This window comes from Vipera berus (assembly GCF_964194415.1).
Source record: "Vipera berus genome assembly, chromosome: 3".
Classification (NCBI taxonomy): domain Eukaryota; kingdom Metazoa; phylum Chordata; class Lepidosauria; order Squamata; family Viperidae; genus Vipera; species Vipera berus.
The window spans coordinates 24,433,533-24,457,882 of NC_138204.1; the positions used below are offsets into that span (position 1 = coordinate 24,433,533).

Below are 24,350 nucleotides of genomic sequence, written 5' to 3' on the forward strand. Positions count from 1 at the left end.
CCGTGTAATGGAGCAGAATGGTATCATGCATATTCCAAATGGAGCTTAAAATTGACTTCCAGTACAGACGTAAGGTTTCAGTTCTTGTCCATATTAAGCTTCACTATAATATGGACAGGGACATTAACAAAACCATAAGGTCTTTCTACTTCTCTGCAGACAATACATATGCATTTTTAATGTATTTGTTTGTGTATTGCTAGATCACAAATTCAGTTGATAGTTGCTTTGAAGGAGCAGGCAGGACAGCAGGTTTAAACAGAACTTAACTTTATTCTGAACCAGGCAAAGAACAAGTCAACAGCGCTCCTATTTATACTCACAGCTGTCAGCTGTTTAACCAATCGGGGCTGAGCCGGTTTCCCGCTATGTTTGTTCTAGCCAATCGGTGTCGGGCCGGTTTGACAGCTCGGAGCTGTCAAACTGGTGGCGCGTGCGCGGTAGCCGGCGACTTTGACAGCCGAGAGCTGTCAACCGGCTTGCGCCTGCGTGGTTGATCTCCGGCAGCTTTTGACAGCTGTCAAAAGCTGCTGCGGCTTTTACCTCAGCCCCGTTGAATTATTTAATGTATGATTAAACATGTAAATACATAACACCCCTTACCCCTCCCTCTGATTGGGTCGAACGTTACCCCGGCTGTTTCTTTGCGGTTTTCCCCATTCAAAGTCTTTCAGGTAGGCGGGGGGTTTCCTTGCTCTTCCAGAACGTCGGGGGGGTGTTTTATCTGCCCGTTCCTCGACCCTTGGTGTTGTGTCCCTGTTAGAGTCCGGCTCGGGGGGCAGGGGGTTTGGCTCCTCGGTTTCCGGGTCCCTCTCGTTGGATGCGTGTTGCTGGAAAAAGTCATTATGCTCGGGGTTTTGTTGTGATGACATTTGTTCGGGGTGGCTTTGGTGTGACGGTATTTGCTCGGGGGGGGGGGTTTGCTGGCATTTCGTTGCTCCCCCTTCCCCCCATGTTTTGTGGGCTGCGTTGCCGTAACTGATTGATGTGTCTACGGAGGTGGTTGTTGTTTCCGGTATCGACGATGTATGACAAGGGTCCAGTCTGTTCTATGATAACCCCTTGTATCCACTTATTGCCACCTCCGTAGTTTCTTGCCCAGACGGCCTGCCCGGTATTGAGAGTTCTGTGCCGGATGGGTAGTTCTGGGTCTGCGGGGGTTCTATCTGGGTGTAAGCGATCTAATCTGGTCGTAAGTCGTTTGCCCCAGCGGAGTTCGGCTGGGGATTTTCCGGTGGTCGTGCATGGGGTGGTGTGCTGCGCTAACAGAAATTGTGCAAGTCTGCGGTGCCAATTGCCGGTGATGATTTTCCGCAGTGCCTCTTTGGTTGACTTTACCATCACCTCAGCCAAGCCGTTCGTCGAGGGATGAAACGCAGCCGTGGTGGTGTGTCTAATAGAGTTCGCCGTTGTGAAACTCTGGAATTCATGGGAAGTAAATTGGGGGCCATTATCGGAGACTAATACATCTGGAAGCCCATGTGTGGCAAACAAACCCCTTAACACCTGTATTGTGGCTGCAGAGGTCGTGCTTGTGACTGGGGCCACCTCCAACCATTTGGAATAACTGTCTACCACGATTAGGAACATTTGTCCCTGGAAGGGACCTGCAAAGTCTAAATGGACGCGGGACCAGGGTGTTTTTGTTGTTTCCCACCTGTGTACAGGAGCTTGGGGCTGGGCGGCTCTGACAAGTTGGCAGGGGTAACACCCAGCCACATGTGTTTCTATTTGCTTGTCGAGGCCAGGCCACCAGACGTAGCTTCTGGCTAAAGCTTTCATTTTGACAGTTCCTGGGTGACCCTCGTGCAGGCTTGCTAGGACTTTGGTCCTATGTTTTTCAGGAATTATTACTCTGCTGCCCCATAATATGCATCCCTGGTAGGAGGATAATTCTTTTTGTTTTAGAAAGTAGGGTTGGAATTCTGGCCCTGGGGGTGTGGTTTGCCATCCTGAAGTCACGTAACCTAAGACTCTGCCCAGGATTTTGTCTGTAGCTGTGGCGGAAGAAATGTCCCTGACTGATAAGGGGCATTCTGGTAATTCAGAGATAGCTAGTATTTTTCCAGCTGGTGCGGGGTCCGGGTCTATCTCTGGTAGGGGAAGCCTGCTAAGCCCGTCTGCATGACCCATGCTTTTCCCTGGCTTCTGTTCTAGTGTAAAAGAATAGGCTGACAAGAAGGTAGACCATCTGAGGATGCGGGGAGACAAAATTTGGGGCATTTGTTTATTGACTGTAAAAATTCCTAACAGGGGCTTGTGATCTTGGCGCCCATAGAGGTAGTCGTGAAACTTCTTCACACTGGCCACTATGGCTAAAGCCTCTTTATCGATTTGAGCATAATTGCGCTCAGGTTTTGACAGCGTGGAATAGAACGCTATAGGAGTTTGGGTTCCTTCCTTTGTCAGGTGGCTTAGGACTGCTCCGATGCCGTAGGGGGAGGCATCGCATGCCAAACAAAGGGGTAACTGTTCGTTGAACAGTGCTACGGTGGCGTTGCTGGACAGCAAGTTTTTTAGGAGTCTAAAGCTTGAATCGTGCTGCGGGGACCAAGACCACGGGGTGCCCTTGTCTAAAAGCCTATGGAGGGGTTCTGCTATGGTAGCCTTATGTGGCAGGAAGGTGTGGTAAAAATTAACTAACCCCAGGAAGGCTTGCAGTTCTTGTTTGTTTTTGGGGATTGGGGCTGTTTTGATGGCTTTTATTTTAGACTCAGTGGGGTGTATCCCTTTTGCATCGATTTTGAAGCCTAAGAATTCCGCTGAAGGCACCCCTATGGAGCATTTGTCCCGCCTTAATTTAAGCCCTGCTGCTCTGAACCTATGGAGCACTTTTGTCAGTTTGGTCGCTAGGTCCCTTTCGGATTCCCCTGCAATTAGGACGTCGTCAAAATATGGGCAGACCCCAGGGATTCCTTTGAGTGTTTTCTCCATAATTTCCTGAAAAATCCCTGGGGATGCAGATATGCCGAATTGTAGGCGGTTAATTTTGAAGGCTCCCTTGTGCGTGACAATTGTCTGTGCTAGGGCGGTGTCAGGGGTGACAGGCAGTTGTAAGTACGCCTGCGCCAAGTCTAATTTAGCGAAAATGGCGCCTGACTTAATGGCCGCGAGGATGTCTTTGACAGCCGGAACCGGGTAAGCGTGGGCATTTAATGCGCGGTTCAGGGTGGCTTAATAATCCGCGCAGAGTCTAATTTGTCCATTGGGCTTGATCGGGGTCACTATAGGTGTTTCCCATTCGGCCCCTTCGACTGGTTCTAAAACTCCCAGTTTAACTAGCCTGTCAAGTTCGTTTTCTATTTTGTCTCTTAAAGCAAATGGGACCCTCCTAGCCTTAATTCTTATGGGCATTACGTTAGGGTTCAGTTTTAGTGACACCGGGGGTCCTGTATACTTTCCTAACGAGCCATCAAAAACGTCTGCAAACTGATGGCAGACGGTGTCTAAGTTTGACAGCTGAATGGCGTTGACGCCTGTCAGTGCTATTCCTAATGCCTCGAACCAGTCCAGCCCCAGCAGGCTGGTCCTGTTTTCTTGTGTGACTAATATAGTGAGGGGTCCCTTAAATTGTCTAAATTCCGTTGGGACTGAGGCTTTTCCCTTGAGCTTAATGGGTTTTTTTTGAAAATCCGCCAGGCGGAGTTTAGTGGGTTGCAAAACAGGTTGCTGCCAACTACAGCTGCAAATGTTTTTGTAAGTTTGCCATGAGATAAGAGAGACGAAGGACCCCGAGTCTACCTCCATCTCGCAAGGAACTCCGTGGATTAGGACGTCCACCTTAACTTTGGGCTTAAGGATGGTGTGGATCGTATTTTTCCCTGTACTTCCCTTAACATTTAGTACTAGGGGTTTAAAAATTTGTTTTTCCCTGGGTGTGGGTCGGTTCGTACCTGCAGACGTCACCTCCAATTCGTGTAGGTTTTCTCGGCTTAGGCTATGGCACACGGCTTTGAGGTGACCTGTTTTCCCACATCCGTGGCATTTGGCACTGCGGAACCGGCACGATGCCCTCGGGTGGTTTCCACCGCAGCTGGCACATTTGGCCTTGCTAGGCTGGTAGCTGGGGCTCTTGTTGTTGAAAGAACCCCCTCGGCTGTTGCGCTGGGACTTGAGCCTCTCGAATCGGCGTTGAACGGCATCGATGTCCAAGGAGACGTCATCGTCTTCTGGGGCGCTGTAGGCACCGTCCTCCTGGTGCACAGACCCACTGGGTCCGCTATCAGGGGATCGGGGGTTGTCGCCGTGACTATCTTCGTAGGCGATGACTTTCATGGCTACTTCTGCCAGCGTTAGAGTGGGTTTGGCAATTAGTTTTCTTCGTAGGCGCTCGTCCTTCAGCCCGATAACGATCTGGTCACGGATCCGGTCCTCCAGGTCAGGGAACCGGCATCGTCGTGCAGCGTGCCTGACTCGAGTTATGAAGTCGTTGGCAGGTTCGTCGTGGAGTTGTACGCGCCGGGCGAAGTTCACTCTCCAAAACAGCTCTGACTTTGTTGGCATAAAATGTTTGCTCAGTCCCTCGGTGAGTTCTGCATATGATATGGTCGCAATGGGTTCCGGACTGAATAGACCCACAGCGGCATCATATACGGCAGGCCCGCTGAGCCAGAGAACTGCTGCTGCTTTGGCCCAGTCGTCGGTTATCTTCTTTACCACCAGGTACCCTTCCACCTGGCCTAAATGTGATTCCCAGCACTCCGGGTGGCGGGTGTTGAATTCGCGGATATGGCCGTGGTTCGTCATGCTGTCCGGTTGTGGGTACTGCTTGCGTTATAGTGGAAGCTGTGCTTCCAGTCAGTGACTTCAGCTAGTGACTTAGCTTGAGACTAAGGGAAAAAATCTCTTCTCCCCTTAGACGGTGACTTCAGCTATGCGAAGCAGAGCATCCCATCTTCGTCGCCAGTGCTTTGAAGGAGCAGGCAGGACAGCAGGTTTAAACAGAACTTAACTTTATTCTGAACCAGGCAAAGAACAAGTCAACAGCGCTCCTATTTATACTTACAGCTGTCAGCTGTTTAACCAATTGGGGCTGAGCCGGTTTCCCGCTATGTTTGTTCTAGCCAATCGGTGTCGGGCCGGTTTGACAGCTCGGAGCTGTCAAACTGGTGGCGCGTGCACGGTAGCCGGCGACTTTGACAGCCGAGAGCTGTCAACCGGCTTGCGCCTGCGTGGTTGATCTCCGGCAGCTTTTGACAGCTGTCAAAAGCTGCCGCGGCTTTTACCTCAGCCCCGTTGAATTATTTAATGTATGGTTAAACATGTAAATACATAACAATAGTGAAATAGGTAGCTTAGCTGACAGACTCACCCAATTCTTGCTGGAGATATATCTTCCAGAAGTTGGTGACATGCAGAGGCAAAGCTGGAAGAATACACATTTCCTTGTATTGTGCTACTTGTGAAAAATCAAGCCAGTATCTTTCAACAATGAATTGGAACAGGAGCACAATGTCAGGATTGGCAATTGTGAGACAATGTTAGGCTGACATAGTTTTCTGCCATCTCGATGATGGATGGGCAGCATCTTAAATCAGCAGCAGGGAAAAGCCTAAAAACTACCACACTTTGTACCTAAGGTGCAAATGCTTATTGGCCCAAATATATATATCTAATGTGTATTTACATGTTTAGCTTGAGGAAATTGGAAATAAAGGGAAGTTAAAGAGACAAAGTGGAGGAGTAACATTAAGCAGCCTACAGGAATGTCCTTGAAAGAAACTCCAGAAGGTCCAGATTACTACTAGAGACAGGTTGAGACGGCAGGGATTTGCCCATGCAGTCACTAGAGGTCAACATTGACTTGACACACTTAACTAAATCATAAACAGGTTCCTGTGCAACTTGACCAAAAAACAAAAACCCAAAGGATTAAGACAAATTCTTTATTGTACATTCCAGAAAAGATAAACCAAGGAAGAAGGGAATTGGGTGGGAGGGGGAAGGGCTCTACACATTCTCTATAACATCAAAAATTAAGTTCACAGTTCTATTAATTCTACCAGACCTGAAGAAACCTCTGCATTCTTTATTGAACAAAGTCTTTGTCCTCTGTGCTTGGCTCTCTAATCTTTACATATACAAGCAAGGAACAAAAACAAAGCTAAATTCAATAAGCCACCTCTTTTAAATCCCCTCAATCTCTTTCCTTCTATCACTTTTGCTTTCTAGTCAGTATAATTAATGATGTACTCATTACAGGAGCATGCTAATGATTTTTAGAAAATTAGATCAGATGGCTTTAGGAAAAGTCCTCCTCAAAACTTTATACTGATGGAAAAACCTGCCCCGAGGAGCAGCTGATGAACCAACGTGTGCTGTAACATCAGGTTTGAACAAGGTCAGCAGAGGATAGAATGGGTTGCTGGTCCATTGGGGTGGAAAGAAAGCTATTAGCAAGAAAAGGAAGGTGTGAAGGAGAATTAAGCCCATATTACCCTCAGTCAAGCTCTGGGACTTTTCTTATTTCATTATTTGATAAAGTGACTAAATTAGTAGACCAGCGAAATGCTGTGGACATAGTATACTTAGACTTCAGTAAGGCATTTGACAAAGTAGACCACAATCTACTGCTTGGTAAAGTACAAACAGGTGGAATAGACAAAATCACCTCACCACCAGATGGTTTGTAGTTGGCTAACAAACCATTCTCCACGAGTAGTCCTCAATGGTACTACATCCACATGGAGAGAAGTAAGCAGTGGGGTACCACAAGGCTCCGTCTTAGGCCCAGTACTCTTCAATATCTTCATTAATGACTTAGATGAGGGAATAGAAGGGGAACTCATCCTATTTGCAGATGACACTAAACTGGCAGGAATAACCAAGACCCCAGAAGACAAGCTCAGGATCCAAAAGGATATTGACAATCTTGAACAATGGGCCATATCCAACAAAATGAATTTTAATGTGGAGAAAAGCAAAGTTTTACGTTTAGGCAGGAAAAATCAAAGGTTTAAGTACAGATTTGGTGAGACCTGGCTCAAAAACAGCAACTGTGAGAGGGACCTTGGAGTCATAGTGGACGATCACTTGACTATGAGCCAGCAGTGTGCAGCAGCAGCCAAAAAATCTAATATAATCTTGGGTTGTATAAACAGAGGCATAGAATCAATATCACACGAAGTATTAGTACCGCTTAATAAAACCCTAGCGAGACCACAACTGGAATACTGCAACCAGTTTTGGTCACCATAGTACAAAAAAGATGCTGAGACTTTGAAAAAGTGCAGAGAAGAGCAACTAAGATGATCAGGGGCCTGGAGACTAAAACATAGGAAGAACACCTGCAGGACTTGGGTTTGGCTAGTCTAAAGAAAAAAAGAAATAGGGGTGACACGATAGCAATATTCCAATATTTGAGGGGCTGCTACAAAGAAGAGGGGGTCAAATTATTCTCCAAAGCACCAGAGGGCAGGACAAGAAACAATGGTTGGAAACTGATCAAAGAGAGAAGCAACCAGGAATTAAGGAGAAACTTCCTAACAGTGAGGACAATTAACCAGTGGAACAGCTTGCCTTCAGACATCACTGGAGGTTTTTAAGAAGAGACTGGACAGCCACTTGTCTAAGATGGTATAACTTCTCCTGCTTGAACAGAGGGCTGGACTAGAATTCCTCCAAGGTTCTATTCTATTCTATTCTATTCTATTCTATTCTATTCTATTCTATTCTATTCTATTCTATTCTATTCTATTCTATTCTATTCTATTCTATTCTATTCTATTTGTGAAGTGCAGGGAATCAAGAATGATATGAGAAGTTACTTCCAAGTAGTACAATAGACAGGAATCTTGCCAGACTAAAGTACAAATTTGCATAATAATTACATACAACCGATAAAAGGTTAGGGAGGGTTAACTTTGGCTCTCTTCCTACACATCAGTTTCATTTGAATTAAATAGCTTCAAGCTGTCTCTTACTTCTAAAATTACCAGCTGAAACTTTGGATCAGACCACCTTCAAAAGTGGTATTTTGAGGCTGACTGTGGGTAATTCTACTATATCATGCTAGCCAGGAGACATTAAAGAAAAAGAACAAGGGGCAGTTGTACAGATTACTTGCAATAATCTCTGATCCTTTTTGATCACATGACATTGGTTGTGATGGATTGCTTAGCTGACTTATTTCTGGATTAGCCATTTCTTATTTGAAATTGCAGTACAGCTCATATGTTTTAAAAGCTAGGCTCTTTGAAGATGGTGAGCAGACCATTTTCTCATTTGGAAGAATTCTTGCCTCCTCCTACCTCCCAGTTCTAGAGTTTCAAAATGATCTGATTTTTTTTTTGGCAGACAAATGCACCCCATTTGAAGTATTGACATAGGAGCATGACACAAGAAGTATGTTTTATTTCCCTTTGGCATGGATTGGGAGGTTAGGGGATTTTTGTTTCCCAGGGCTATCATCAATGATTATTTTTTCCTTATGTTGGAAGAGAAGGGAATTCTCTATTGATTGAAATTGCTTTTGAAAGATTCCAGTCAAGACAACTGGTGTTACGAAAGTGCCCACTAGTTCTGCTCTTAGTTTCAGGGATAAACATGAAGGTTAATATTAAGTGATTCACAGGGGTGCCAACAGATCACTTATTAGTCTTCAATGATATTTAACGTGTATATCAAAAGATCTCTGGCAGGTGTTATCAATATGTTGATGATGCTATATTTCTCCATATAACATGAATCAGGAGAGTCAAAATGTTCCAAACTAGAATCTGAAGACAGCAATGAGATGGCTGAGAGCCAATAAACTAAGAATAAATCATGACAAGATCATGCAGTTCTTCAGTGTGCAAATTGGGAATTGCTTGTTGTCAGAAAGAACATCTAAATAATATGGGGATGGGGCTCCTACAGATTTCACTGTCACAGAAGGCCAATCTTGAGTGGCAGCTATGCTCCAAAATAACCTTGTCCCTGAAATTCATGAGGTGCCTATTGTTACATCATCTTTTAAACCTCTGCTGAAAACCCCTCTGATCAGCTACTGTATGTCTATATGAAGGTTAGATTTTTTTTCCAGTGTTTCCCCCATTTCTACTGTTTATGGTTTATATATATATTAGGGTATTGCTCTTATTCTTTGTTTTGTAAAACATTTTGAGAGGCTTTTTTTACAGAAAGTGGCACAAACATATTAAATGTCAACAAAGCATGTGGAACAAATGTAACCATGTACAAATAGAAGCAACAGCAGCATCACCAATAGACAGAACAGTGTTACAGATGTTGCAGTTGTTCATAACAATACTAGGTCACTCAATTCATTAATGCTTACCCAATGACTAATCCATTTATACAGAGAATCGGCACACACCCCATGAGTCGTTCTAATTCTATTGTATGTCACCCATATGTGTCGGGGTAGATTAAATCCTGGAGGTATACTATTAGGAATTAAGATTGCTGGAAGAAATATCAACAACCTAAGATATGCAGATGATACCACTCTAATGGCAGAAAGTGAAGAGGAACTGAAGAGTCTCTTGTTGCGAGTGAAGAAGGAGAGTGCAAAAGTTGGGTTGAAACTAAACATTAAGAAAACCAAGATCATGGCATCCGGCCCTCTCAATTCCTGGCAAATAGATGGGGAAGAAATGGAGGTAGTGACAGATTTTATTTTCCTGGGCTCCAAGATCACTGCAGATGGGGACTGTAGTCAAGAAATTAAAAGACGCTTGCTCCTCGGGAGGAAAGCCATGGCAAATCTAGACAGCACACTAAAAAGCAGAGACATCACCCTGTCAACAAAAGTGCGTATAGTCAAGGCTATGGTCTTCCCAGTTGCAATGTATGGCAGTGAAAGTTGGACCATAAGAAAGGCTGAGCGCAAAAGAATTGAGGCCTTTGAACTCTGGTGCTGGAGAAGACTCCTGCGAGTCCCTTGGACTGCAAGGCGATCAAACCGGTCAGTCCTAGAGGAGATCAACCCTGACTGCTCTTTAGAAGGCCAGATCCTGAAGCTAAAACTCAGATACTTTGGCCACCTAATGAGGAGGAAGGACTCACTGGAGAAGAGCCTAATGCTGGGAAAGATTGAGGGCAATAGAAGAAGGGGACGACAGAGAATGAGGTGGCTGGATGGAGTCACTGAAGCAGTAGGCGTGAGCTTAAATGGACTCCAGAAGATGGTAGAGGACAGGAAGGCCTGGAGGAACATTGTCCATAGGGTCGCGATGGGTCGGACACGACTTCGCAACTAACAACAACATACTATTAGGATTAATATGCTCAGAAATATCTTGGGAGGTATAGCTACTCCATGCTTCCATCCACTTTTGTATAGTGCTCTGATGTTCGGCCAGCAGCTTAAGCGCTGTGAGGAGTGGTGGATTTCTTGACTTTAATCGACATCTTAAGAGATCAGAGGTATAGGCATGAATGGGTAGAGAGGAGTTTAGCAGGATCTTACTATACTCCCAAATGAGAGCTTCTTGTCATCATAAGTGCGGGGGAAGTATGTGGCTAAGAACTGGTAGCCAGTAATTATGCACCCAGTAATTAATCTCATCGTATGGTTGAGTTGAACATCAACAAGTCTTGTATCAACGTCTCCCTGACAGACTATCCAACATATAGTGAGGGAATGCACTAATAGAAGATACCCAGGAGATTTTAAGGACTTCCTCTGCGTAACAACGGCAGCTACTGACTGGATCTCCAAACTTGACATTAAACTCTGAAATGTTATTTCTGTTTTCCTCTTAGGTTTTATAATTGCTTCTTTTTTAAAAATTGTTTTAACTGTTCTAACTTGTAAATATGAAGTGCTTTTAATTCTGTGTGTGACCAGCCATACGCTAAATAAATAAATAATGACTAATCCCAGCTTGGTTAACCTGCTCTTCTGCTCCTACTTGAACCTGACATATTTCTAATATGTAAATATTCTCCTAGCTCAGTGTCTCACAGCATCACATTTATTCTGTGCCATAAACCAATCAGATATTCAAACAGATCACCTTGTTGTCTTTGCTAGATTTAATGATATTTTTTCCATACATTCCCTTATAAATTGTCTGTATTTCTGACCTGCTTTTAAACTCTTATTTTGGAAAGTCATAGTTTTCAAAGAGCCTAATGAAAGAAATTGCCTGCAGCAGGGAATGGCTTTGAAGAAATCCCAAGTGGAAGCAGTTTCCCTTCAATGTGCCAAATGTGACACATTAGCAGGTGGAAAGCATCTTTTGCACAGCTAAGTTTAGTCCAACATATCATTAATTTCTTTTCTTGACTGTGTGAGTTTGTGACCTCTTTTCAAATCTATTTTTAATGCGTCTTTAAGATCTTGCATGCCAAGCACCGCTATGCGGTGTCAGACCAAGAACTTAGTATTCAGCTTCTTAAATCCCCCAATGCCACAAACAGCTATTGATCCATATCTCAAAAAAAAAAAGTTCATGTAGCAAAAGCAGGTTGAAGATCCTTCTCAATGACATTCAAAAGCCCTGTCTTTTGGTTACTTACTTGGGCTTATATTATAGCATTTTTGTAACAAGCAAAGGCCTTAAACTTTGTAAGATTACCCAGTTTTCTGTGTGAAAAATTTAAAGTTCAATCATAGCAACTTTAGCTGAAAGGATTTGCATTAGAGATCCAGTAAGATTCCAGCCATGACCTTGGGAAAATATTACATGGAAAGAGAGAACATACCCATATTTCATGCCACCCGATAACTAAAGTAGGTGACAAAATCCTGCATCATTCTTGTGAGTAGTCCACTCAGTAAGCCCTTTTTAAATCCACCAAATTGAAAGAGAATAATAAGAAATTTCTAGACCAGTCGTCATTAATCTAAAAAAAAAACCATGTCACTGGAAAAGTGCAGGAAGAATTAGGGAACATATACAGGCTTGCTGCTGGATGTAAAATGAAGTGGAAGGAGAGATCTAAGTAAGAGAAGTTCAAATCATCATTCTGTGGTTTTGGTTGGCCAGGAAGATGAGTGTGCCCCAGTTATGAACTACAAAACCATGGATGACTTCTAGATGGCATCAAAACCACAAGGATTTAAAAAATTAGTAGCCCAGCTGTGGCAGATGGGCATTTAACTATCAGAAGCCCCAATAATTTGGCAAAATGGAAGTGAAAAAAGCAAGTTTTCAACATGTAAGTGAATTCAAAATGCCATCTCCAGGGAGAGGGAATATAATGGAGAGCATACTAGCGGATGTCCAATATCAAAAATACTGTTTATCATTGCTGTGAATTTCATACTTCTGTTCACCGGACATCAACCTGAGAATTGAGAGGTGAATCAAAAATACTGTGTTACATGCAGTCAAAAGAAAGAGAATTGCAGTAGCTTCCTTTTATTCCTGGAGACTATTAAGGGCCATGGTTTATAAAACACCAAAGATCAGAAAAGAATGTAGGTGAAAATCAATGTCTTAATTGTTAAATGCTGCATCACCAGATTTTTTTTCCTAAAATTGGTCTTTTACAAAATCTGTGGACACTGAGTTGCCTGATTACCTAACGTAATAAATGGAGCAAATAATCTGTTAGAACTGGCCTTATATTTCCTGCTTTACTCCTTAAGAGGGATTAGCTCTTGTTGTTTCTGATGTCATATAATTTAGATAATTAAATGTATTTCTATTCTACCTTTTTCCCAGGCAATTTTCAAGAGAATTCTCCCTCTTATCCCAGCCCATTGTCCTTTAAAGTTGTTGGAAATTCCATTTAAAAAACTGAACTGGCTAGATTCTGAGGAGACTATGACCATTGTAGATCTATAGATAGGAAACATTTCTAGTTATATAAAGAAGGCTTCCCTGGAGTCAAGTTCCACTACATACATGTGATTATGTGTTTTCTTGGGAACAAAAGTGTTAGCTATGTAAGAAGGCTGGTTAGACATAAATAACCAAAGGAGAGCAAAAAAGTCTACAAGAATTTCTCCCCTCTCCCCCCCCCCCCCGCCCCCTATATTCTGCAATCCAAGGTTGGATCTACTATTACTTTGCATTTAGGTAGCCCATTGTGAGAAAGCTTGAGGGAACTTTAGACGTAAACAACCAAGAGAGAGCAGGAAATCTACTGGCAGTTTATTTCAAATGACAATTTAATTGACATGACAAACCTGGGAAGAATGGGTTCAAATCATGTTGAGATAATCTACCTTAATAGTTTCCCATATTCTCTATTTATAAAAAAACACCTTCCTGCAGTCTGGATAATTCATGTTGCTTTTACCTAGTCCAAATGGATGGGGGCTTCACCAAGATTAACTTTCTAGTGTAGCACACCTGTATGTGCTATGAACAGAAATGGTGTCACAAATAGATGTGTAACAAACAGCTGCAGGCTCTTCAGCCACTCAAGTTGCCTTTTTGAGTGGAGTAAATGAGAAACAGGCTCACACAATCTCTAGGGAAGCAGCAAGAGAACATTTTGTTTTAAGAGTTCAAATAAAACTTGAAAGGGAAGGCAGAACACAGTGACAAAGTGTCCTTGAATAACGTGTTTCTTTTTACTTCCTCATATCAAACAAGACTATGTCTTCTTGCAGTGGCAGACTATTGAGTTATTCTAAAGAAGGCTATCTTAGCTTCAGTAAGCAAAACAAGCCAATAGTAAATTAAAAAACAAGAAAGCTTTTAAATACCACTCAAAGTGGGCTGTATGAGCCTTTTGGGCTGTTGGCTGATTGGTATCCTGTAGACTGGTCAGCTCATTGTAGGCTGGGTAAATGTTATAGGATAGTGTGTTTGCAATGATCCATGAGCTCTCTTACACATCAGGACTCTTGTACTTCATCTAAACACTTATACTCCACTTTCTGGCCACATCAACCTCCCCCTCAAAAGAATTATAATAATTAAAACAATAAAACTTCCCTCTCAGACAACTACTTTCATACACAATCATGAAAGCATCATAAAAATTGTGCTGAATGAGTGCAAAGGTCTAGTTCAGCAGTCTATTCCTACGGTGGCTAAATAAATAGTTTCGGTACACTATCTAATCATGGTAGGAGGATGCAAGCATCCCACAGGGTCAATAAAACAAGCACAATTGCTGAAAAAACAAAACAACAACAAAAGCCTACTGAATTTCTATCAGAGTTAGTTCCAAATCTAAAAAACAGCGGTGATACTCTGATATAAATCTTGTCCTTCTTCACTGCAACCCGAGTTCTAAAAGCAGCAATACATGAAAGAAAGTTATAAAAGGATTCTGAAGACCGTCTTCATACCGTATAGACTGAATATGCAAAGGGTTGCAAAGATATGGGAATTACCGTAGCTACAGTATGTGCTTCCCAGCTAAAATGATGTCTGTAAGCCTATGAAGGAATTTTAGACATGTATTGATATATCACATACAGCCCAGCTAGAATAATAGAACTGTCATATTGGAAGAAATCACAGAGGTCATCTATAGTAGTCCAATCCCCTGTGATGTATAGGATAACCGTCCAAGAGAGCCTCTTCTCAAAACCTTCCAGAACTATACAGTAGAATCCAAAACCTCCATAGATACTTTGTTCTGCTGTTAGGAAAATTTTCCTTATATTTTAAAAAAATCTAGGTGGCTACAATTTGTTTCTGATTCTAGTTTCTGTAGGCATGGAAAATAGTTCTCAGGCAGCTTCCCTATAGCTTTCCTTTATGGATTCAAACATGATTACCATGTCTCATTAAATCTTCTCTTCAGATATCCTCAAAACCCTGTATCATCTTTGTTGCCGTCCTTTGATTGGTTTGTCAGCATTTTTCTGGAAATATGTCACTTAAAGTTGTACACAGTACTCCAAGTATGGTCCTCTATAAAGAAAGGATTCTAACTGGGTGGAGATTTGTTTTCATACCTCAGTAGGTGCCACAATATATACATAATGCCATCTTACAAAGTGAAATATGTCCTGTGGATCGTCTTACATGACTAAAATGTAATTCATGTGTTCGGCATGAAATCATGCAGTATAGAAAAAGATTCATGTGGGAGTGACTAGTCCTGCAAATAAGTTGTACTTAGACCTTTGAAACAAATATAAGTTGGATCAAGATAATGTACTGTACAAAGCAAACAACAGTGAGCATTTTAGCTCTGCATTTTACATTGGATGAAATTAATGAACACTTTATAAAGATATCCCCATGCAGAGTGCTGTGCAGTAAACTGATCTGGTTTATTCCTGACTTTGTCAAATATGGTTTGGAAATCAGAAGGTAGCCTCAAAAAACATCAGGTCCCCTAATAAATATTACTTTTAATTAGATTAACATCAGTTCACATTTAATCCTAAAACACATTTATAGCTGACAAGGTAGAGAAGAGTCATGGTTAAACAAGGAAGGCTAAACATTTTCAAAGATGGTTTCCTATCTGAATACTATTAATTATAAGGGAACAAATATATATCCTAATAGCTTCATGGCTTTGTGTATGAAGGGCACTTATTTCCATATGAACTATCTCAAGGTAAAAGCAATGCAGAAGACAGGTGACTGTTTGTTAGCTTCCTTAAGCAATTACTTTTCTATGAATTTAAATTCATTCTAAGTGAAAGAATATTACAGTTAGGGTTGAATACTGCATTCTACTATGTAAGATCTACCCTAGTATTTTAAGCAATGTTTCTAATAGGGAAGACTCAATCTCTAGTGAAAATGCCAGGACTGTATGTTTAACTTTCAACATGGAAAGCATGAGTTCTTACATTAAATCATAATGTCACAAGACCATGAAGGCAAATAGATAGTAGAAGATGCATTGTCATTATTACCGCATATATTCTGAATGCACTAATTTAAATAATAGGTCATGTAGAATGAAATTACATCACTATTTGCAAGCTCAGAGAGCATCAAGGACTCCATAATTACATTATATAAGTTACGCATATAATGCATTTGTTCTTTAGCAATGTTGCCTTAACTAAATTACAGTGGCAATTAGTGCGCTCTTGGAAGACCTGAAAGAACACATCAAGGAGAAAATCTATGTGGTTGCTAGGAATCAAAAATAATATAATGGCACATAATCAATCAATCAATCACATATTGCCTTAAATAAATAATTGCACAATACTATTTTCCATGGTACAGGTTTAGTCAGCCATAACTGAAATCTTCACAAGCACTTCTTTATTAATTCTTTAGTTCAATTGGTTTTGGCAATCAATTGAAAAAGAATTTAAAATGGAGATTCCATGGCAAATGGTTATTTAGTGCCTTCCTTCTTTGAACACAGAAAGGGCAATAACAAAGATAGAATATTCTCTAGTACAGCAAATGGTGTCCAAGTCTAGAAAATAAAAGAGAGGTTGGAATACTAGAATAAATTTAAGGATACATATCTCACACCTTCCTTAAACTGCCTATAAATTTTGCAACAATGAGATACTATCAGAAACCTGAGACTGAGTCTAAATTTGGGAACCTTAGCCTTTTAATTTGGAAGAGAGCTTTCATTAAGTAATTGTTTAAGGTAATAATTCTGCTTTTATCCTGTTTTATGGAGCCATCATTTTTTTCTGTTGTATTAACAGCTATTTCCCCCCCCCCCTCAGGGATCAAATTTAATTATTTTAACTGTTTTTAACTTCTGTATTGTATTGATGTTTTTAAATACTTTGTAAACCGCCCTGAGTCCTACGGGAAAAGGGCGGTATATAAATCCAATAAACTTAAACTTAAACTTATTAATCCCATGACACGAATTCCATGACATGTCTATCAACTGACATTTTACTAAGGAAAAGAAAATAACTCGCAGGGAAACAAACTATCAAGAATGAAAATGAATGTTTCCAGATAAGCATGAATTCACACAGTTATGCTTATGACCCATTGGTTTATTTAAAAATACCCCCAAAATGACATTTTCAGCATAATGTAAAAGAATCCTTTGTGGATCAATACAAGAAAAGGTCTAGAATATGAGGCAGCTTTTTTTTTATTCTTTCGTTCCTTCTCTTATACTCATGACTTTACTGCCAAGACCACAGGTGCATGCCATTAAGGGAGCAACTTTATGTTTTGTCCAGATGTAATACTATTTTTAGGATTGCACTGTTATTGCCTTCTCCCCTCTGATCACAGCTGGAAAGTAAAAGCAGCACACTGCAATAAAGCTGCTGAGATGATGGAAGGTGCTTGTTGTTTCTAAGCAAAAGTCTGAATACCCTGAATAGGAAGATCTGCTGTCATATGGCAAACAGATTTTAGCACCGTCAAAGGCATAAAAATGCATTCCTGTTCATCTCAGTTTTGTAATACAGACAAGGAGCAGAGCTGCATTATTAAAATTACACAGGAGAATTATTTGCTGGAGGCATTTTCACGGGGAATGTAAGTTGTATTATAGTTGTAGAGCAAAGCAACTTGATGGCAGTGATGAGTGTAATACAATCATGAGAAAAACAACCCTGTAAAGATTCTTACTTTTAAATTATCCTTCAAAAATGATCTGAGTCACTTGTCTACATATCAGTTAGAAGGAAATTATCTAGCGAGACAGACAAAATACTGAATGATAAGACAGTGAAAGGGTTGGCAAAAATTAAATAAGGACTTGCAGAAGAGGTTGAATGAATTTTTTTTTTGCAATGGTCTTTTCAGGAAGAAAGAGAAATAAGGCAAATATTGACATGAGATGAAGGACCAGGATCTAAAACCTAGATTTTACTGATAAACTGACAACAATCATCAGGTCCTCATAAGAGTCATCTATACATTCTTAAATAATGTGAATGTGAAATTTTGAACTTTTCAATAAAAAACAGGTAACATGCTCCTCTGTATACTGGAAAACTGGAAAGTGGCCAGTGTTAACACCCATTTTTTTAAAAAAAGAATGGAGAAGAGATCAAAAGAATTACAGGCTGACTAGCTTAAAAACTAGCTTGCTGTTTTTAAGCAAATTGAAGGGGAACAATTGCAGAATAGGGGACTTTGGTTCAAAGTGGTCCAAGAAATTGGAACATTGGGAAGAAGAGTAGTTCCAGCAGTTGGTGCTAGGAGATTGTTGCTAAGGGGAATGGAACATACAAAGAGCAGTTTTAAAAGGCAATTGGAGGAAGTACGAAGAAGAGGAAAATTGTGTCCTCTGCAAATCCAGAAATGAGTCAACCTCATTATCACCCTTCCAATAAGAAGAAAACAATGTGAGGGGCAGGTTAAAAAATGCTATGGATGTGCAGGAGTTTTCAATTTAGCTAAGAGTTAAAAGAAAAGTGTAGGAAATGGAAGATGGATGAAATCATTAAGCAGAAATACTAGCAACGGGCTCATACCTGAAAAAATAGTCAGAAAGACAAACATGCCGAAGGAACTTAGGTTAAAAGATCCCCCCCAAAAGGGGTAGGTGGGTTAAAAAGCAAATTTTAAAAATTTAAATGCTGCTCGGATAATATAGTAGGATATTTACAGGCGATGGGGAAGAGGTTAGAGTACCTCAGTATATACTTTACCTCAGTTTTGCCCTGCAAGAGGAACTATGTTCCAGGACCTCAAGGCAGAAACAACAGGAAAATATAAGCAAAGAACAGGAGATGCGCAAAGAGACAGTAGACTGCCATAAATGTGCCTTCAGGACCAAATCATTTGCATCCTTGAAGGACCTTGAAGGATGCCATCTCAGGGCCCTGTTCTATGAACTCTGAAACTCACAAACAAGGGGGATAGTTCCAGAGGACCAAGGAACAGACAATGTTGTTCTTATCTTCAAAAAGGAGAAAAAAGAGGGCCCTGACCGATGATCAGCTTGATATTGATACAATACATTATTAAGCACACGGTTTATGTAATGCAAGCATTACTTGGCAGGCACCAGTATGGAATTATCATTGTTCTTTGATCTTAAAAGATTCAACCAGATTGCCAGCAGATTTTTATGAGGCATAATGGCTCTGAGCAATAGTGATGTGGATCTTGTGGGAGGAAAGAGTTCAGCATATTGCTGATTTTTCCATAAAAAAGACACAACTGCTAAAATTGAGAATATCAGTAATGAATAAAGAAATATAATTGTTAGGGAAAGCGGACAAGATCCACCCAAATCCTTAAAAATAAGATTTTCATATATGAAATTTCACTGCTTTCTCTAGATGACTAGATTATTCTTAGAGCTTTGTTTATCCAAACATGTGACTTTTAGATATCACATTGTTTAAAGATAACATTATAAACCATCCCAAAGGACAGTCTGGCTGAAAAAAACTTGGGTATATTAAAAAAAAATTTTTTCAAGGCAGCTTTAGGGTGAGGAACAATGATTGGAACAAAGAAAAAGTTAAATACGGTAGTTATTTCAGTTGATGAAAACAAACAAAAACCATAAAGAACTTGAAAAGGGTCTTCAACACTGGAGCTAAAATGATTCATGCAGTTTATATAAACAAATATAAAGTGATGCACATGAAGTAAAGGAAACTCCACCTTTACATATATACTGGTGGAAAATCATCAAAAGCATTTAGAGTAAATCACAGAGAGGGTAGAACTACTTGTTTTTCAACATGTACTAGTTCATCTCTTTGCTCATTACTTACTTTCCTTCTGATCCATAGCTGTTCATACTGTCCTCAATGGATTCGTGACTGGCTTGCCGGATAGTTCGACTTGGCATTTCAACAGCCAGTCCAGTTTCTGTACTCCGCTGGATAGCACCTTTGAGTTTCCGGCCGTCTCCTTCTAAAGCAAAGACGAAATGAGAAAGGGAAAGAGAGAAGAGAGAAGAGAGAGAGAGAGAGAGAGAAAAGATTAGGCATTTAGACATTGGGTGAAGAATGTTCAGTAATGTAACACTAGTACATACTAACAGCATGCCTAAAACGCCAATAGTTAGATATACTGGTGGTCCTCGACTTATGATCACAATTGAGCCCAAAATTTCTGTTGCTAAGTGAGACATTCGTTAAGTGAGCTTTGCTCCATTTTAAGACTTTTCTTTCCACAGTTGTTAAGGGAATCACTACACTTATTAAGTTAGTGACATGGCTGTTAAGTGAATCTGACTTTCCCATTGACTTTGCTTGTCAGAAGGCCCCAAAAGGTGATCACAAGGCCCTGGGACACTGTAACTGTCATAAATATGAGTCAGTTGCCAAGCATCTGAATTTTGATCATGTGACCTTAGGCATGTTGCAACAGTCATAAGTGTGAAAAACAGTCATGTCACTTTTTCCAGTGCCATTGTAACTTTGAATGGTCCCTAAATGAACTGTTGAAAGTCAAGGACTACCTGTACTACCATAAAACTCTTCAGGTTTTAAAACATAACTTATAAAAACACATTCCAGAGAATCAGACAGTTGTTTCCTAAAAGCCAGTATTATTTAAGAAAGTGAGAGGAAAGAGTTGAGTGGAGAAGTAGTCTCCTCTCTGCAACTGATGTGTTTGATAATTGTGTCACCTCCATTGTTTATCTATTAGCAGAAGTGACAAAATTCTCCCTAATGAAAATCACACCTGTGACTTTCAAAACTGTATCACATGTACTGTTAAAATGTTAGATGTTAGAGTCCAATCTCCTTCAGTCCCATTCAGTATACTCAGAGATTATATGAGTTGTCGCCTACCTCCTGGATTTATCCACTTATTTTTATGAGTACCTGTTGCTTCTATTTCTTGGAAAATTTTAAAAAAAATATATTCTCTTTATGAGTAATGAAAACCATATGTAGCCAATAATATGGAGAGGTTATTATTTATGCAACAATTCCTTTACTCTCCTTTTCAGCCACTCTATTTCATTGATTTTATTTCTGTCTTGTAATGTGGTTCATATTTTCATATTTTTCCCCTGTTTCTTAACTTCATATTGTACTCAGATTAGGCTTTTGTGGGATAATTAACCATTTTACCAAAACATGACCAGTTCAAGAAAAAAATGTCTTACATAGTGCCAACGAGTGATGGTTGGTAAAACAATGAATGTTTGACCCACTAATATATCAGTTAATTTCAGCTTCTGCTGAAGTCAAAGCCTGTCAATGTCTTTCTTTCTTACTGTATATCAATTTATCCACCATGGGAGTTCTTACAAGCAGTAATTACCACTTATCTAAAACTTGAATCAGTAATGATTATTTATTCCAGTCTTCTGGGAACTTGTTTGCTGCTTCTTATCAGAGGCTCCTGTCACACAGTGATTAAAAAAGATTAAGTGATGTGAAAACCCCATTCACTCTAAACCCATTAAGTAGTTCTATGCCAAGGGAGTAGAGTATACTTTTGGGGGGCTAAGACCACTCTCAACATTTTTAAAAGTGTACTAAGTTCAAAAAATGGGTGAGAACAGGGCAAAGAGAAGAACCACTAGATTTGACCTGATCAAATTAATTAAATACAATAGAACTACTCTCAATGCATTTCATATTTGTCTCAATTCAGGAATCCAAATTAAAACATCCCAGGCAGATGGCCCTCTAGCCTTTCTTTGAACACAGCTAATGGAAAGTACGCTTCTCAACTGTGAGTAACTGGTTCTATTGTTGAACTTCTGCTTTTCTGTAACTTGTATCTGTTATTCCATGTCCTGCACTTTGGAATGATGGAAAACAGATATTTACTTTCTATGTGAAATCTTTTCAGGTAACTGAAGCACACAATATCCCCTCTCAGCTGTTTTTTCTCAGTTCTAAATCTGCCCAGATCCTTCAATCCTCTTCACCTTTTCTAAACCTATTCTGGCTTCTCAGAGTCGTTCAAATGTCATGTCGGGAACTGAGCATAATGCTTGAGGTGAGACCTGAGCAAAGCAGAATAGAGTGAAATGATTACACCCCAATAATAATTAGTATATGATGCAATCTAGCCCTTCCTTCCTTCCTTCCTTCCTTCCTTCCTTCCTTCCTTCCTTCCTTCCTTCCTTCCTTTCTTTCTTTCTTTCTTTCTTTCTTTCCTTTCTTTCTTTCTCCTTTCTTTCACATTGCTGGCTCAGATTCAATTTGCCATTGACTACTATTACAATATTTTTTTCACAACTCCTATTATCTAATCCTACACCTGGAATTTGAATTTTGCTTCTAAGTGAAATCTTCTACATGACTCTGTTAACAATTTATTCTTATTTTCAGCCCATCCTTCCATATCACATCAAGGTCATTTAATTGTATTTCTGTCTTATAGTATTAGTGATGCCACCCAATTTTGTAACATCTGCAAATTTGATAAGCATTTCCTCTTCCTATTGATCTAGATCATGAATAAAAATGCTGAAGAGAACCCAGAACTGACCCTTATGCATACCACTTGATACCTCTTTAATGTGATGAACAACTATTGACAATCACTGCTTGAGTACAGTTTTCAAGCAATCTAGTTGTAATGCCATCCAGATCACATTTACTTGAGGCTGCAAACGTTAGTTATAAATATGGATACATGGGAAAAATGTAAGAAAGTAGTGTTAAATTTACACTGTATTACAATGTAAGAGGTTTTTTTTAAATAAAATGATGTATCATAGATGTATGACACTGGTCAAAGCTGTCAAAAATGTACAAAGGAATATCAATTCAGTGTTGGAAGTGTGAAAATGAAGAGGGGACCTTTTATTGTGCATGGTACTTGTGAAAAAGCCAATGAATTTTTTGGGCAAATCCATATCCAAAAGATATTGCAGATTAACATTATGATGAAATCAGAAATTTCTACTGGGTTTTATGAGTATTGAACTAGAAAATAAATACAGGAAATTAATACTGCATCTGGAAGAATCATGAAATGCCACAATAGAAGATTGGATTATACAATTGATGAAGCTTAGAGATATGCTCTGATAAAGAATTTTTTAAAAAAGATTGGAAACCTTGTATGGACTTTTTGTTGAAAGAAGAAAATGGAAGAGAAAGAATAAGATAACAACTACTCAATAGAAAGAAGTGCTGAAGTTATAATTCTATTTTTTGTTCTCTTTCTTCCCCTTATTTTCTCTTTTTCTTATGTACTTTTTAACTTATCTTAAAGTATATTTTTATACTTTTATTATATTCAAAATTCTAATAAAAATAAATTTAAAAACCAAGATTATATTTACTTTGCAAGTGTATAAATTACTATATATATGTTTTCTGAGGTATATGTATATGTATATATGGTATACCAAAGTTTTGTTTTGTTTTATTTTGTTCAGCTGTGCCATAATAGGTAATTTATTCTTTTTATCTAAAAACCGTTTCTCACCTTCCCTTTTAGACCTTTTTGATTATAAATTCCATTTGCTTTGATCATCAGTTTTCATCAGATCCATACTTGATAACATTTATTTAATAGAACTTTGAAAAAGTTTCACTTGAGAAGTAACTTTTCTAACAGTTAAATTAATCACTGCCAATTCAAGACTGAAACACAAAGAAAAAAAATTGGTATAAAGAATCTTACCTTCCAAGAATCTTTATTTTGCTTTAAAGCACAGTGTGCATTAATATGGCCAACATTTCTTTTTCAGCAAAAGTTTATTAATGCACCAGCAATAACTTGAGTGCCCATCAGCAATAACCAAATATCTTGAGACACATAAAATCATTCAACAGTCTTCTAGCTCAGTTTATTTCTGTGGGTTGTGTCTTCTGCCTATTTTTAAGAAATAGACAAACAAGCCAGCTTTCTCATCTCCAGCTAGATCACCATTCCCTTTGTTTTAAAAAATCTATTTTCATAGATGACTATGAATGCAAGTATGATGGAATTTTTAAGAATAGGAAGGGACTCCAGTAGATATTTTAATCAATAGTTGGCCCTGCACAGCAAACTGGATAGTTTATTAGTCACTTGGGCATAAGTGCCCATCTTACTGATAGATGTTTTTAATTTTTTAAACTTTAAAAAAGATGCATTAATCCTTGTAAATTAATACACACACAAAATGACCATTATGATGATGAGTTTAATGTTGTTCTTCTGATGTGACAACATAAAAATGGCCACCTTAATATATACTAAGGCTTCTTAGTGAATTAAGAATGTAAAGCTTTTTTGCTGAATCCTAACAGGTCTCTCCTTTAACAAGCTCAGCTTTTATTTTCAGAGGACACATCCAAAACTTTGAGCATTTGCATCTGTCACTTTTTTCCCAAGGAGCAAAAATCAGTGAGCAATGTTCTCTCCAGCTTTCCCTGTGACAAGGATAGAGGCTCAAGGTCATCCACTGAACTTCAAGGATGAGCCTCCCCCAGTCCTGAACAGCCATCTTTTTTCTTCCAATTCTTTAATTTTATTCTTGTCTCAGGGAGCTTGGTTCAATTTGATTTTGTTGATAGCATATATTTTTAATTTTCCCTTTCTCTCTAATTCACATGCAGACAACAGAAATCCAATGGATTATTTGCCAGGAGATATTTCATTACACATTCTTTCTTTGCTGAATAAAAAAATTCCTTTCATTCAAAATAC

At 39.6% G+C, this 24,350-nt stretch overlaps 1 protein-coding gene across 2 annotated transcripts in view; it reads right to left on the reverse strand.

Moving 5' to 3' along the window:
- The window catches only part of RIMS4 (regulating synaptic membrane exocytosis 4), a gene marked incomplete at both ends in the record, with an annotated part of 93,737 nt that overhangs the window by 11,244 nt on the left and 58,143 nt on the right, over window positions 1-24,350 (reverse strand). The window contains one exon of one of the 2 annotated variants that reach the window (XM_081325959.1): window positions 19,505-19,643. In XM_081325959.1, coding sequence (XP_081182085.1) covers window positions 19,505-19,643 — 139 coding nt within the window. Of the gene's footprint in view, window positions 1-19,504; window positions 19,647-24,350 lie in introns of both variants that reach the window. The other variant, XM_081325958.1, reaches the window with a different exon arrangement.